Source organism: Bos taurus, chromosome 3 (genome assembly GCF_002263795.3).
Source record: "Bos taurus isolate L1 Dominette 01449 registration number 42190680 breed Hereford chromosome 3, ARS-UCD2.0, whole genome shotgun sequence".
Classification (NCBI taxonomy): domain Eukaryota; kingdom Metazoa; phylum Chordata; class Mammalia; order Artiodactyla; family Bovidae; genus Bos; species Bos taurus.
The window spans coordinates 11,659,751-11,674,827 of record NC_037330.1 but is presented as its reverse complement, the minus strand read 5'-3'; the positions used below and the strand labels follow the sequence as shown (position 1 = coordinate 11,674,827).

The 15,077-nt window shown below is 41.1% G+C and overlaps 1 protein-coding gene across 1 annotated transcript; it reads left to right on the top strand.

Moving 5' to 3' along the window:
- The first annotated feature begins 6,220 nt into the window (after nt 1–6,220).
- LOC507767 (T-cell surface glycoprotein CD1b-1-like) lies at nt 6,221–9,294 on the top strand. The gene is given in 6 exon segments (XM_005203577.4): nt 6,221–6,287; nt 6,495–6,761; nt 7,331–7,609; nt 7,830–8,108; nt 8,549–8,642; nt 9,273–9,294. Coding segments are annotated over 6 exon segments (1,008 nt in total).
- The last annotated feature ends 5,783 nt before the right edge of the window (nt 9,295–15,077 follow it).

The window sequence follows — 15,077 nt, the reverse complement described above, 5'->3', positions numbered from 1 at the left end:
CCGTGTGGGCGGAAGGCTCAGCCTGGGGAGTTCTCATCTGTGGCTGGCTCACAGGGAAGCCCCTGCTCAGAAGTTGCAGCCACACCTGCCACTCCGGGCCAACGACCAGGTCCAGGCCTCCTCCAGGTCTTCTCTGCTATGACTGGAGCAGTGTCTACGTCCTCAGACACCCCAGGCTCCCCTCCGGCTCCAGCTGAGTAGCCCCATGAGACCTGGAAACCACAAGCTCTAGCGATGACACAAGTGCAAAGTTCTCCAGCATCACATTAGGGTACAGGAGCCTCTAAGCTTCCTCTAACAGCTCCCACTTCTCCCAAGAGAAGTACAGGAACACATTCTCAAAGGTCACACAGCCCTGCGCCAGGTTCATCAGTGCTGCCGCACCTGCCACTGCCACAGGACATAAGTGTGTGGAATGAGGCGGGAGACCAGGGCAGGGTCACCTCAGGCGGCGCGTCAAACTCTGAACCTCTCTATAAAATGATGTCAAACAACAGCAAAAACATGACGTCAAATGTTCGAAAGGCCCAGGCCGCTGTCCTCAGGCCCCTTGGCGACGGAGCTCGGGCAGAGGCCTGCAGAAACATGCAGTCTCCGCGGAGCTTGGCAAATGCGAGGGGCAAAGTCTCCTGTCCCATAGATGGGTACACAGTGTCACAGCTAAAGAGACAGGGCTTGGGGGTCAGGGTTCTGATGAGATGGGGAGACAGGCCCCGGGTATCTCACTCGCCTTCCCCACCCGGCCTTTGAGACACCGTCCGGGAACTGAGCTCCGGTCCACATTATCGCCTTTCAACCATCACCCGCTCTGGGAAGTCAATTGCTTCTTTTGCAAACATTTTCTTCCTTTCTTTTTCTTTTCTATCTTTCTTTTTTTTTTTCCAGCTTAAACAGTCACTGGTTTTATTTTATTATTATTTTTTCATTGGAGGATAATTGCTTTACAATATTGTATTGGTTTTGTACAAAGAACACGAATAAGCCATAAGTATACATATATGTCCTCCCACCCCATCCCCCATCCCACCCCCTCAGGGGTGTCAGAAAGCACTGGGTGAGCTCCCTGTGTTACACAGCATCTTTCCACTAGCCATCTATTTTACATATGGTGATATATATATGCTTCCATCCTACTCTCTCAATTCATCCCACCCTGTCCTTCCCCTGCTGTTTCCATAAGCCTGTTCTCCACGTGTGGGTCTCTATTCCTGCCCTGCAAATTGGTTCATCAGTACCATTTTTCTAGAATCCATATATATGATATTTGTTTTTCTTTTTCTGACTGACTTTGTTCTGTATAACAGACTCAGTTCAACTGCATTTAGGTTGCTTCCATGTCCTGGCTATTGTAAATAGTGCTGCAGTAAACAGTGGGGTACATGTGTCTTTTTAAATTATGGTTTTCTCAGGATATATGCCAAGTAGTAGAATTGCTGGATCATATGGTAGTTCCTAGTTGTTGTTGTTTTTTTTAAAGAATCTCCATACTGTTCTCCATAGTGGCTGTATCAATTTACATTCCCACCAACAGTGCAAGAGGGTCCCTTTTCTCCACATCCTCTCCAGGATTTACTGTTTGTAGATTTTTTTGATGATGGCCATCCTGATAAGTTTGAGGTGATACCTCATTGCAGTACTGATTTGCATTTCTCTAATATGAGCAATGTTGAGAAATTTTTTCATGTTTTTGTTGGCCATCAGTATATCTTCTTTGGAGAAATGTCTGTTTAGGTCTTCTGTCCAGTTTTTGATTGGGTTGTTTGTTTTTCTGATATTGAGCTGCATGAGCTGCTTTTATATTTTGAAGATTAATCCTTTGCAGTTACTCTGTCTGCAATTATTTTCTCCCATTCTTAGAGTTGTCTTTTTATCTTGTTTATAGTTTCCTTTGTTGTGCAAAAACTTTTAAGTTTAATTAGGTCCTATTTATTTATTTTTGCTTTTATTTCCATTACTCTAGGAGGTGGGTCAAAGATCTTGCTGTGATTTTTGTCTGAGACTGTTCTGTCTATGTTTTCCTCTAAGACTTTTATAGTTTCTGGTTTTGCATTTAGGTCTTTAATCCATTTTGAGTTTATTTTTATGTATGGTATTAAGAAGTGTTATATTTCATTCTTTTACATGTAGTTGTTTAGTTTTCCCAGCACCACTTAACTAAGAGACTGCCTTTTTTCCATTGTATATTCTTGCCTTTTTTGGTCATAGATTAAGTGACCATAGGTGCATAGTTTATCTCTGGGCTTTCTATCCATTTCATTGATATATATTTCTGTTTTAGTGTCAGTATCATACTATCTTGTTTACTATAACTTTATAGTACCTGAAGTTGGGAAGCCTGATTCTTCAAGTTTCCTTTTTTTTTTTTTCCCTCAAGATTGTTTGGCTATTCCGGGTTTTTTTGTATTTCCACACAAATTGAAAACATTTTGGTCTACTCTGTGAAAAATGCCACTGGTAATTTGATAAGGATTATATTAAATCTGTAGATTGCTTTGGGTAGTATAGTCATTTTCACAATATTGATTCTTCTAATCCAAGCACATCATATATTTCTCTGTCTCTTAGTATTGTCTTGATTTTTTCCATCAGTGTATTGTAGTTTTCTGCATACAGGTCTTTTACTTCCTTAGGTAGGTTTAGTCCTAGAATTTTCATTCTTTTTTTCTTTTTTGCAGTGGTGAATGAAATTGTTTCCTTAATTTTTTTTTCTGATCCTTTGTTATTAACATATAGGAATGCAAGATTTCTGTATGTTTATTTTGTATCCTGCAACATTACTAAGTTCATTGATTAGCCCTAGTGGTTTTCTGGTGGAATCTTTAGGTTTTTCCATGTACAGTATTTTGTCATCTACAAACAATGACTCTTTTACTTCATCTTTTCCAATTTAGATTCCTTTTATTTCTTTTTCCTCACTGACTGCCATGGCTAGGACTTCCATGACTATGTTGAATAATAATGGTGAGAGTGAACACCCTTGTCTTATTCCTGATCTTAGAGGAAATGCTTTTAGTTTTTCACCATTGAGAATAATATTTGGGTGGATTTGTCATATATAGACTTTATTATGTTGATGTAGTTTCCCTTTAGCCTCATTTTCTGGAGAGTTTTTTTTTTTTAAATCATAAATGGGTATTGAATTTTGTTGAAACTTTTTTCTGCATCTATTTAGAGGATTATATGATTTTTATTCTTCAATTTGTTAATACAGTTTATCACACTGATTGATTTTGTATATTGAAAAATCCATGCATCCCTGACATAAATTTTACTTGATCATGGTGTCTGATACTTTTAATGTGTTACTGAATTGAGTTTGCTAGTATTTTGTTGAGAATTTTTGTCTGTATTTTTATCTGTGATATTGGCAGGAAAAACAGGGAAAAATGCACACAAAAAAACCAACAAAGTAAAAAATAAAAAAAAAGTTAAATAAAAATAAGAAAACATATATAGTAAAATAAAATAAAAAGTTAGAATAAAAGATAAAAAACAATAAAAACAACAACAGCAGCAAGTGAACAAAATTAAACAAATACAAAAAAGAATAATACTAATAAGAGTGTTTTCCTGGTAATTCCTGGGAATTCATGCTGTCAGGGATCTTGCTCCCACAGTGGTCCAAAATCAATCCCTGCTTCCCCAGGAATCCTTTCAATGCCTCTAGGTAGTTCTCTGGACCTGCTGTGGGCACTGTGGGGCCAGTTCAGACTCTGATCTGGCCCAATTCCTGCATGTATTTGCTCCCTATGTCCACTGCTATGAAGGCTAGACTGGTTTCAGTTGTAGGAGTACTCACATCTATTTAGGTATTCCACACATACATGATTTACCTAGCTTATCTCAGGGATTTTGTATGTGGCTTGTGAAACTGTACAGAAAGATTTCCATTCCTCTTCCTAAGTCACACTGCCCATGTGGCTAAGCTTGGGTTTTGACTCAATTTCTGCATGTCTGCTGCCCTCAGACACTTGTTCCCTGTCTAGGCAAGAGGGAGGGAAAGCAGCAGCTGCCTGGGGCAAAATTACTCACTCAGACAGGATTGTAACCACCTGTGGTGGCTCGCTCTGGTGGAAGTCCCTCCCAGTGCCCATGGAGGTAGGAGCTGGCATGTGGGGATGGTGTCAGCACTGCCCTCCCTGTGCGCCTCTCTACAGTGGTGCATCTCCTTCCAGGCAGATCTCGCTTCCTCTAGGGGCATTCTTAGCCATGCATCCCCACCCTCCTGTCGCCTCTGGTGTATCCACGGAGCCAACAGTGTTCCTCTTCCTCGATCAGTTCTCTCAACTCCATGTTTTAGCACTCAGTCCCTGCCAGTATCAGTGGATTCTTTTCTCAGGAAATGCCCATGATTGATTCCCAAGAAGGCTTTGGAATGGGTGGTGCTCAGACCTCTGGAGCCCTCGTAGCCAGTGGAGACCCTGGCCTGAGGGGTGGGCAGGGCCCACTCAGAAGGAAGCCCCTCTCAGCACCCATGAATGACAAAGAGATTGGCAGGTGGTGGAAGGGGTTGTAATGGCAGCTATCTCCTTAGTGCACCATTCAACAATGATATCGTGCTTCTGTGGTGTCCAGCACTTTTCCCACAGACTTTCCCAGTTGTGGAGCTCCTTACTCCTGTCCCTCTTTTTTAGCTAGTATCTGTCCCCTCCCTGGGCCTATACTCCCAACCCCTCTTTCTAGCAACTGGTCCCGCTTTGCAACAGACAACTCATGATTCAAGCTGGAATGTGCAGAGGTGTGGTGTAGGTCATGTGTGAAGTTTAACTTACTTTGTCCTACTTTTCACAGATCATCCACTGTGTTCTTTAATCCCAGAGGGTCCTTTTCTGTCCCAACTGATTTTCCCACCTTGAGGGTTTTTTCTTTTTCTGAGTGTAGGGACCTCCCTTCATATTCATATTCAGCATCCCATCAGGGTTGCTGGCCCCTTTTTTTATTCTTTTTTTCTTTCTTTCATCTTACCTGGTTGTGAGGGGATTTTTGTTTTAAGTGTCTATTAATGTTCAGCAAATGCTCTATGACAATTATTAAATTTATAGGTATATTTTTGATGTACTTGTGCTCAGTTGTTTCAGTTGTGTCTGACTCTTTGCAACCCTATGTACTGTAGCCCACCAGGCTTCTCCGTTCATGTGATTCTCCAAGCAAGAATATTGGAATGGGTTGCCAGTTCCTCCTCTAGGGAATCTTCCCAAACCAGGGACTGAGACTTGGGTTCCAGAATCAAATATGATAAAGAAGAGTTTTAAATGATTTTCCTGCATGTAAATGATTGTCAACACACACACACACACACACACACACACACACATAGTAAGGAGAATGTGAGATTAGAGAGATGAGGCAAGAGGGGTGAGATAAAAAAGAGGGGCCATTGAGAACACTGGGAAGAGGTAATGGCATAGTGCTAGAGGAGAGTGGCCATGGACATAGAGTTCAGATTGGGTGGATAAACCAAAGGAATTCTAGATTTAAAAAGACTGGGGACTTCCCTGGGTGGTCCAGTGGTTAAGAATCTGCCTGCCAATGCAGGGGACACAGGTTCCATCCCTGATCTGGGAAGATCCCACATGTCCTGGAGCAACTAAGCACATATGCCACAACTACTGAGCTCACGACCTAGAGCCTCTGATGCACAACTACTGAAGCCCACAAGCCAAAGAGCCTGTGCTCAGCTACAGGAGAAGCCACAGCAATGAGAAGCCTGTGTACTGCAACTAGAGAGTAGACGCTACTCACCACAAGTGGAGAAAGCCTGCATGTAGCAAAGAAAACTCAGCACAGCCATAAATTAAAAAAATATTAAAAAAAACAGAATGGAAGCTCATCAATTGTTTAATATTATTTTTCTGTTTAATAGATGTGAAAATAAAGGATCAGGGAGGTGAAATAACCTTTCAACATTGCACGGTAACTTTTCCAAGGTAATAAATATGAAGTGAGATAAAACAAAATATGAACTGAGATCAAGGAGATCATTTGGACCAGAGACATTAAAACAAAATCTATAAGTCATGAGCTGGAGAGGAAACAAGAGACAGAGTAAAAGCCCAGAGCCGTGGGAAGCACAGTTTTTCAGTGATGAACAATGTGTGTGCAGAAGAGATTTGTCAGTTGAGGGAGAGAGGAAGTCACTATAAAGTACTGAGAAAAAGGTTTGCCAAAATTGGAGATCAAATACCAATTCTGAGAGTCAGAAGCTCTACTTCCCATTGAAATGCTGCTTCTGCCACTTCTATTGCTAGCAGTTATTGTGCCAGGTGGTGACAATGAGGATGATAAGAGTAACTCTGGCTGTTTCCAGCACAGGTGCAGGGCTTCTGGATAAAAAGATGCTGCACCCACCACTAAAGGTCTGGGCTCTTCTATCTCCAGCTCTCTCCTTGGGGCAGGGAACTGTTTCAGGCTCTATATTGTTCATACTCTGGGTTCTTTTTCATTCTATCCTAATTCTCTTTTGCCTCACTTTTCTTATCCTCCCACCACCACAGCATTCCAGGGGCCAACCTCCTTCCATGTCATCCAGATTTCGACATTTGCCAACAGCACTTGGGCTCAAAATCAAGGCTCAGGCTGGTTGGACAATTTGCAGATTCATGGCTTGGACAGTGACTCAGGCACTGCCATCTTCCTGAAGCCCTGGTCTAAGGGCAACTTGAGTGATGAGGAGGTGACTGAGCTGGAGGAACTATTTAGAGTCTATCTCATTGGATTTACTTGAGAAGTGCAGGACCATGTCAGTGAATTCCAGTTGGAATGTGAGTACAATCCTCTGAACTGGGGATGCTCTCTGCATGTATATACCTCTCTAGAGTAGTCTACAACCCTGACTCCATACTTCCACCTGGTATCCCAGATATTTCCTATTCTTTGAACTATTGTGCCATAGATGAAATTCCTCCTTTGCGAACATCTCCTGGTTTGTTTGTGTATGACTTGTTTTTCTCAAACCCCAAGCAACAAGTCCTCACTTTACCTACCCTGTTCCTGAGTGAATGAATCCCTCCAATCTGTCTCCTCAAGTACCTTATGCCTGATCCCTTCTTTCAGTGTAATTCTCCCCTTCAGGCTGGAATGCTGTACTTCTGACTCCCCTCTTGACTACCCTATTCCTTATAAGAGCACATCTCCACCATTTACAACATGTGTAACTCTCCCAAATGCTCCTTTTTTTCTGAAAAGCCTCTGAATACGGCATTTTTTTTTTTTGAGTCATTTTGCATCTCAGACCTTTTCATCAAAATCCAAAGTCCCATGTCCTTTTCCAATCTCTTTCTTTCTTGTGTGCTTTTAAAAATAACTTTGTCTCTGTTTTCTTTCTACCCAGACCCCTTTGTGATCCAGGGCATAGCAGGCTGTGAGATGCATACTGGGAAGGCCATAGGAAGCTTCTTGAAGAGAGCTTTCAGAGGATTGGATTTCGTGAGCGTCAAGAATGATTCATGTGCACCTGCCCCAGAAGGCGGCAGCAAGGCCCAGCGTTTCTGTGCACTCATCATTCAGTACCAAGCTATCTGTGACACTATAGCTAAGCTCCTCTTAGAAACCTGCCCTCAATATCTCTTGAGTGTCCTTGATGCAGGGAAAGCAGAACTGCAGAGGCAAGGTTAGTCCTGTTCTCTCCCCAAGACTTTTCTGTTTCACCTTTCATCACCTTCTTTAAATTCAAAAGTGGGAGGTACCTAAAAGGAGAGTGTTTTAATTATTAAAATATTTGGTTTCTGAAGAAGTGGAAGAGGTCACTATCCAAATTTGTGAGTTTCCGAGTCTCTATTCCCTGGATTAGAGTCCTAGTCTGACATTCTTACTGCTCCTTCCTACCCCAGTGAAGCCTGAAGCCTGGCTGTCCAGTGGCCCCACTCCTGGGCCTGGCCGCCTACTGCTGGTGTGCCACGTCTCAGGATTCTACCCAAAACCTGTGCGGGTGATGTGGATGAGGGGCGAGCAGGAGCAGCCTGGCACTCAGCAAGGAGACCTCATGCCCAATGCAGACTGGACTTGGTATGTCCGAATAACCTTGGATGTGGCAGCTGGAGAGGTGGCTGGCCTGAGTTGCCGAGTGAGGCACAGCAGTCTAGGAGACCAGGACATCATCTTGTACTGGGGTGAGAAGGAACTGGGGCCCAGCTGGGGATGGGAAGAGGTGGTCCTCAAGCACAGAGGGAGGGCCTGAAGAAGGTGAGGGATTTAACGAATGATAGAGGGTGGGATAGAGTGGGAGAGAAAATAGAGAGAGAGATTGAGACAGAGATGGAGAGTCAGGTTGAGATTTATTTCTGGGACAACAGTGTGAGAGGAATGAAATTAGCTAATCTAAGGTATAGAATAGGTAAGAGAGGAAAATGTAGACTACATGAGATGGGACAAGAGAGAGACATAAAATGTGGCTGTGAGTATAAGCCTTCCAGGAATATGAAAGGGGGAACCAGAGATGCCTATGTGTCAGAAGCGGGTAGTGGAGGTGCTGACACTCAAGTGGGCAAGAAGGCCAAGAGAAACAGAGGATGGGTTTGAAGATATCCCTGTGTCCTCTCTCAATTGCCAGGACACCCCACCTCCACTGGCCTGATATTTGTGGCAATAATAGTGCCCTCCCTCATCCTTTTGATCTGTCTTGCATTATGGTTTTGGAGGCGCTGGTGAGTTTTTCATTCAGTTTTATTTTTCTGTCCATCCTCTCACACTTTCCCTCCATTTTATCTGTCACTTTAGCCTCAATATTTCCACCAGACCCTTTCCCATTTTTTTCTAACTCCCATCTTTGTGTAAATGTATTTTTTTTAATGTGGTAAATATGCATGACATAAAATTTACCACATTAGTCATTTCTAAATGTACAGTTTAGTAGTATTAAGTATCTTAACACTTTGTGCAACCAAAACCTAGAACTCTTTTTGTCTTGAAAAACTTAAAGTCTATGCCAGTTAAACTACACTTCTCATGCCCTAGCTACCACTGTTCTAGTTTCTCTCTATATTAATCTCTGTATGAATCTTGAACCTCTTAAAAGTGGAATCATCAGTGTTTTTTTTGGGGGGGGGGCTGGCTTATTTCAATTAGCATTATGTCCTCATAATTCATTCATGTGGTGGCACATATTAGAATTTCTTTTCTTTTTAAGATTGTGTAATAAACTTTAGATTATAAATTAATTTGCTTATGGACAGATGGTTTGATTCCACCTTTTGGCTCTTGTGAATAGTGCTGGCTATGAACATGGTGTGAAATATCTCTTATGCAGAGTGATTTTTTGCTTGTGCTCTTAACAGGTCATATCAGACTATCATGTGAGCCCTTCACCGTCTCCTTTTCCATTTGGAATAAGTACCCAGGAACCCAGAAACTCAAGTGGTCAGCCCAGTAGTCAATTTCATCATATTTCATCAAATAATCATCTGATCAAATCAGAGGTCCTGTAGATTGTAAGATCAGAAACAGAATTAAAGTTGTTCATATATTATAAGACAATATTAATATTAGGATCTGCTCAGATTTATTGGATGTGAGATGTGGGAAAGAATGTACCTTGTAATAAATGAAATGGTGTACACAACTTTTATGATGATATCTCTTTTGCTTCTTATTTGAAAATTTGTTTTCTGTTTCTTCTGTAATACCATTTGTCAAAGTGAGCTAACTATAATGGTGCCAAGATAATTATATTTTCAAAGATGCTGAGCATTTGTAACATAATTTCTCTGTCTCTGCCTGGCTGATTTTCTAACCATAAGGGTCAGCAAAGAAGTTTCTTTCTCCAGGAAGTCTTCCTTAATGGTACAGTGGAAATAACCCTCCTTTGACTGATGTCATGCTCAGGTCCACAGTATTCAGTATCCACAACACTGCAGTTCTTTTTGTTTTTCTTTTTCTTCTACTTATAAGTTCCTTTAGAGAGGGGCATATTCTAGGTGGCAAGATCTTTAACTTGCCTATGTATTATTTTGTAACATAATCTGAGTTGATATAATTGTCTCAAATCCCTTTCCCCCAAAGCACCTTTCCTTCTTTTTTTTCCCCTCTTTAGTTGATATTCTATATTTTCGTCTTACTAAAATATTTCCACATAGCCAAGAATAACATGCTTTCCTTGTTTCTACTCTGAACTCCTCTGGAGAAAATTACTTGTGCCCTTGTAGTTTACATGTAAAGATTTATTTGTCAGAAAAGGATCATATTTCTCAATGTGAGTTGGAATGGGTGAGGGAGTAATGGTGCAGATGGTTGTTAAATATTTAAGGAAAGAGTCAAGAGGATTTTATTGCTCTCAGGGACTTTGATATCTGTGCTATCTTTGATATCTGTGCTATCTTTGATATCTGTGATATCTTTGATACTGAGTTATATTTTTGACTTTTATTTATGTTTGTTCATCCTTTTGCTTATTTTACAGTTTTCTAGAAACTTCACTTTAAAAATCTAAGCTTATTTAACAAATACAACAGGAAAGGAGAGAAGAGATTCTGAGTACATTTTTTTGGTAGGATTTAGGAAGGGAGGTTAGAGCAAGTGGAAGTTTTGGAGCAGCCGGGGTTAATGGAAACAGTTCTGCCACCCCATCATGCTAGGACAATACAGATGTTAAAATTTGGGCAGGGTAGGAAATGACTTTTCAAATGACATATTTTATTTTCTCTGATCCATTAGTACATCTCGTTATTTCTCCAGCATGCATTAAACACCACCTCATCTTACAGGGTAGGCATGCTGTTCTATGCTTCACTGCACCCTCAGCTAAGGCCAGGACCCTAATTAGTCTGTGTATCTTGGGGGTGTGGATTATGAAACAGCAGTAGCAGTAGTACCTGTGACCTTGTCAGAAGAAAAAATTTTCAAGCTCAACTCTAAACCTATTGAAAAAAAATCCTGGAATGGGAACTATAATGCTGTGTTTTCATAAGCCTTTTAGGTTATTTGAATGCATATTTAATTTTAAGAACATCCTATCTAAAGATTTTTCAAGCCCTGGACTACTGATACTTTGGGCTGAATAATTATTTGTTGCGGAGAGTTGCTCAGTGCACTTGTAGGAGTTTTGCAGCATTGGAAGGACTGATGCTGAGCTGAAACTCCAATACTTTGGCCACATGATGTGAAGAAGTGACTAATTGGAAAAGACTCTGATGCTGGGAAAGATTGAAGGTAGGAGGAGAAGGAGATGACAGAGGATGAGATAGTTGGATGGTATCACTGACTTGATGGACATGGGTTTGGGTGGACTCTGGGTGTTGGTGATGGACAGGGAGGCCTTGTGTGCTGCAGTCCACGGGGTCGCAAACAGTCGGACACGACTGAGTGACTGAACTGAACTGAACCGGCCTCTGTCACTGCTGCTGCTGCTGCTAAGTCGCTTCATTTGTGTCCCACCCTGTGAGACCCCATAGACGGCAGGCCACCAGGCTCCCTCGTCCTCGGGATTCTCCAGGCAAGAACACTGGAGTGGTTGCCATTTCCTTCTCCAATGCATGAAAGTGCAAGTGAAGTCACTCATCCTGTCCGACTGTTAGCGACCCCATGGACTGCAGCTTACCAGGCTCCTCCACCCATGGGATTTTCCAGGCAAGAGAACTGGAGTGGGTTGCCATTGCCTTCTCCAGACTCTGTCACCAGATGCCAGTAATTTCTCCCCAAGTTATAATAACAAAATAGATCTTCAAACTTTTCCAAATGTCCCTGGATAGTAAATGGACCCCAGATAAGGGTTAAGGTCGATGATAATATATAGCATTTCACCTCCCTTCTCATCACTTAGTTGTAATAATTGGTGCTCTAACCTAACTGATGGCACCCCACTCAAGTACTCTTGCCTGGAAAATCCCACGGACGGAGGAGCCTGGAGGGCTGCAGTCCATGGGATCGCTAAGAGTCGGAGACGACTGAGCGACTTCACTTTCATTTTTCACTTCCATGCATTGGAGAAGGAAATGGCAACCCACTCCAGTGTTCTTGCCTGGAGAATCCCAGGGACGGGGGAGCCTGGTGGGCTGCCGTCTATGGGGTCACACAGAGTCGGACACGACTGAAGCGACTTAGCAGCAACCTAACTGAGATCTACAGTTTATATTCGGTGGTGGAAAAAAGAAGGACTCTTCATCTGGATGGTATAATTCATTCTAAGCTCAAAGTTGCTGTAGAATTTTGTTGTGTAGTTAAAACTGGACCAAGCTCAAAGTTGCTGTAGAATTTTGTTGTGTAGTTAAAACTGGACCAAGTTCAGAAATAGAACAGGATCAGATCAGATCAGATCAGTCACTCAGTCGTGTCCGACTCTTTGCAACCCCATGAATCGCAACACGCCAGGCCTCCCTGTCCATTACCAACTCCCGGAGTTCACTCAGACTCACGTCCATCGAGTCAGTGATGCCATCCAGCCAGCTCATCCTCTGTCGTCCCCTTCTCCTCTTGCCCCCAATCCCTCCCAGCATCAGAGTCTTTTCCAATAAGTCAACTCTTTGCATGAAGTGGCCAAAGTACTGGAGTTTCAGCTTCAGCATCATTCCTTCCAAAGAAATCCCAGGGCTGATCTCCTTCAGAATGGACTAGTTGGATCTCCTTGCAGTCCAAGGGACTCTCAAGAGTCTTCTCCAACACCACAGTTCAAAAGCATCAATTCTTTGGCGCTCAGCCTTCTTCACAGTCTAACTCTCACATCCATACATGACCACGGGAAAAACCATAGCCTTGACTAGACAGACCTTTGTTGGCAAAGTAATGTCTCTGCTTTTGAATATGCTATCTAGGTTGGTCATAACCTTCCTTCCAAGGAGTAAGCGTCTTTTAATTTCATGGCTGCAGTCACCATCTGTAGTGATTTTGGAGCCCGGAAAAATAAAGTCTGACACTGTTTCCACTGTTTCCCCATCTATTTCCCATGAAGTGATGGGACTGGATGCCATGATCTTCGTTTTCTGAATGTTGAGCTTTAAGCCAACTTTTTCACTCTCCACTTTCACTTTCATCAAGAGGCTTTTGAGTTCCTCTTCACTTTCTGCCATAAGGGTGGTATCATCTGCATATCTGAGGTTATTCATATTTCTCCCAGCAATCTTGATCCCAGCTTGTGCTTCTTTCAGTCCAGCGTTTCTCATGATGTACTCTGCATATAAGTTAAATAAACAAGGTGACGATATACAGCCTTGACAAACTCCTTTTCCTATTTGGAACCAATCTGTTGTTCCATGTCCAGGTCTAACTGTTGCTTCCTGACCTGCATATAGGTTTCTCAAGAGGTGGGTCAGGTGGTCTGGTATTCCCATGTCTTTCAGAATTTTCCACAGTTTATTGTGATCCACACAGTCAAAGGCTTTGGCATAGTCAATAAAGCAGAAATAGATGTTTTTCTGGAACTCTCTTGCTTTTTCTATGATCCAGCAGATGTTGGCAATTTGATCTCTGGTTCCTCTGCCTTTTCTAAAACCAGCTCGAACATCAGGAAGTTCACAGTTCACATATTGCTGAAGCCTGTCTTGGAGAATTTTGAGCATTACTTTACTAGCGTGTGAGATGAGTGCAATTGTGTGGTAGTTTGAGCATTCTTTGGCATTGCCTTTCTTTGGGTGGACAGAGCCAAAGAGCAGATCTGGAGGCTACCTGCCTCTGGATATTTCAGTTATATGAGCACAACAATCTCATTTCTTCCTTTTAAAACTGAGCTAGAATTTTTACTTGTTTTAAAATTCTGAAATTATTTTGCTTTCTGATGTCTTGTAACAGCTTTTTCGTATCCTTTTTATAGCTTTTCTCTGTTTTCTTCACTCCTTTTATTTCTCCTCCTTCCATCAAGTCATCATATCTTAAAGGTGGTTTTTTGGACTTGTGTTTTTTTCCCTAAGTTTCCTTACTTTGGAAAGTGTTAATTTACTCATGACTTTAACTATGACCTGTAGATGAAAGACTTTCAAAAAAAAAAAAAATCTTAAGTCTCACAATACAAGAGCTCTTCAACTCTTTTTTATATAAGAGTTTTTGTCCCTGTGTATGTGTTAGTTTGATTTTGCTAATATATAGAAATATGTTAAAATATTTTGTCCTTGCTTCCAGTATGCATGTTAAATTAACTTATTAAGTATAATATTTTATCTGTAAATCCTTTTTGGTTTTTTATTCATACTCTCATAATAGCTCTAAATATGAAAATTCTCATTTTTTTTCAGTCCTCTTACTATCTTCTATTGCATTTTCTTGTCCAATGGCATTGACTCTGAACCAGTGCATAGAACTGACAGATGACATTCTCATCTTTTTACTTTTACTGGATAAGAATATTCTAACAATTAATATTAGGTATCAACCCTGAAATTCATTGGAAGGGCTGATGCTGAAGCTGAAGTTCAATACTTTGGCCACCTGATGGAAAGAGCAAACTCTTTGGAGAAGACCCTGATGCTGGGAAAGATTGAGGGCAAGAGGAGAAGGAGATGACAGAGGATGAGATGGTTGAATGTCATCACTGATTCAATGGACAGGAGTTTGAGCAAACTCCTGAAATAGTCAAGGACAGGGAAGTCTGGAGTGCTGCAGTCCATGAAGCTGCAAAGAGTCAGACACAACATAGTGACTGAAAAACAACGTTAGTTATGGTAATTGCTCTAAGTGTATCATGGATAATTTTTTTCAGATTAAGAACACTTTCTTTTAAAGTTATTAAATTTTTTATTACCATTTTTATTATGGATGACTATTAAGCTTCATTAAGAGCTTATTCTGAATTTCTTGAGATGACAAAATGTTTTATATCTTTTCTATTTTTATTGTTTTGAGTCACACGTAAATTCTCAAATGGTAAAACAAAATTTTATTTACTTAACTTACTTATAATGTATTATGTGGATCCAATTTCCTAATGTTTTATTTATAATGTTTTTCTATTCTTAAAATTCCATTGTCAAGTATTGGTATTGAGAGTTTTTTGCCTCATAAAACAAGTCAAGAAAGCTTTCCTATCTTTTTATTCTCAGAGAAAGCTTCTGTGATATATCTATTTTTAAAATAAATACTTGGTAAAATTAAGCAGTGAAGATTTATGTTGGAATTTTTTGTTTTCTTATTTTTGAGGAGGGAGGTTTAAATTTAACAGT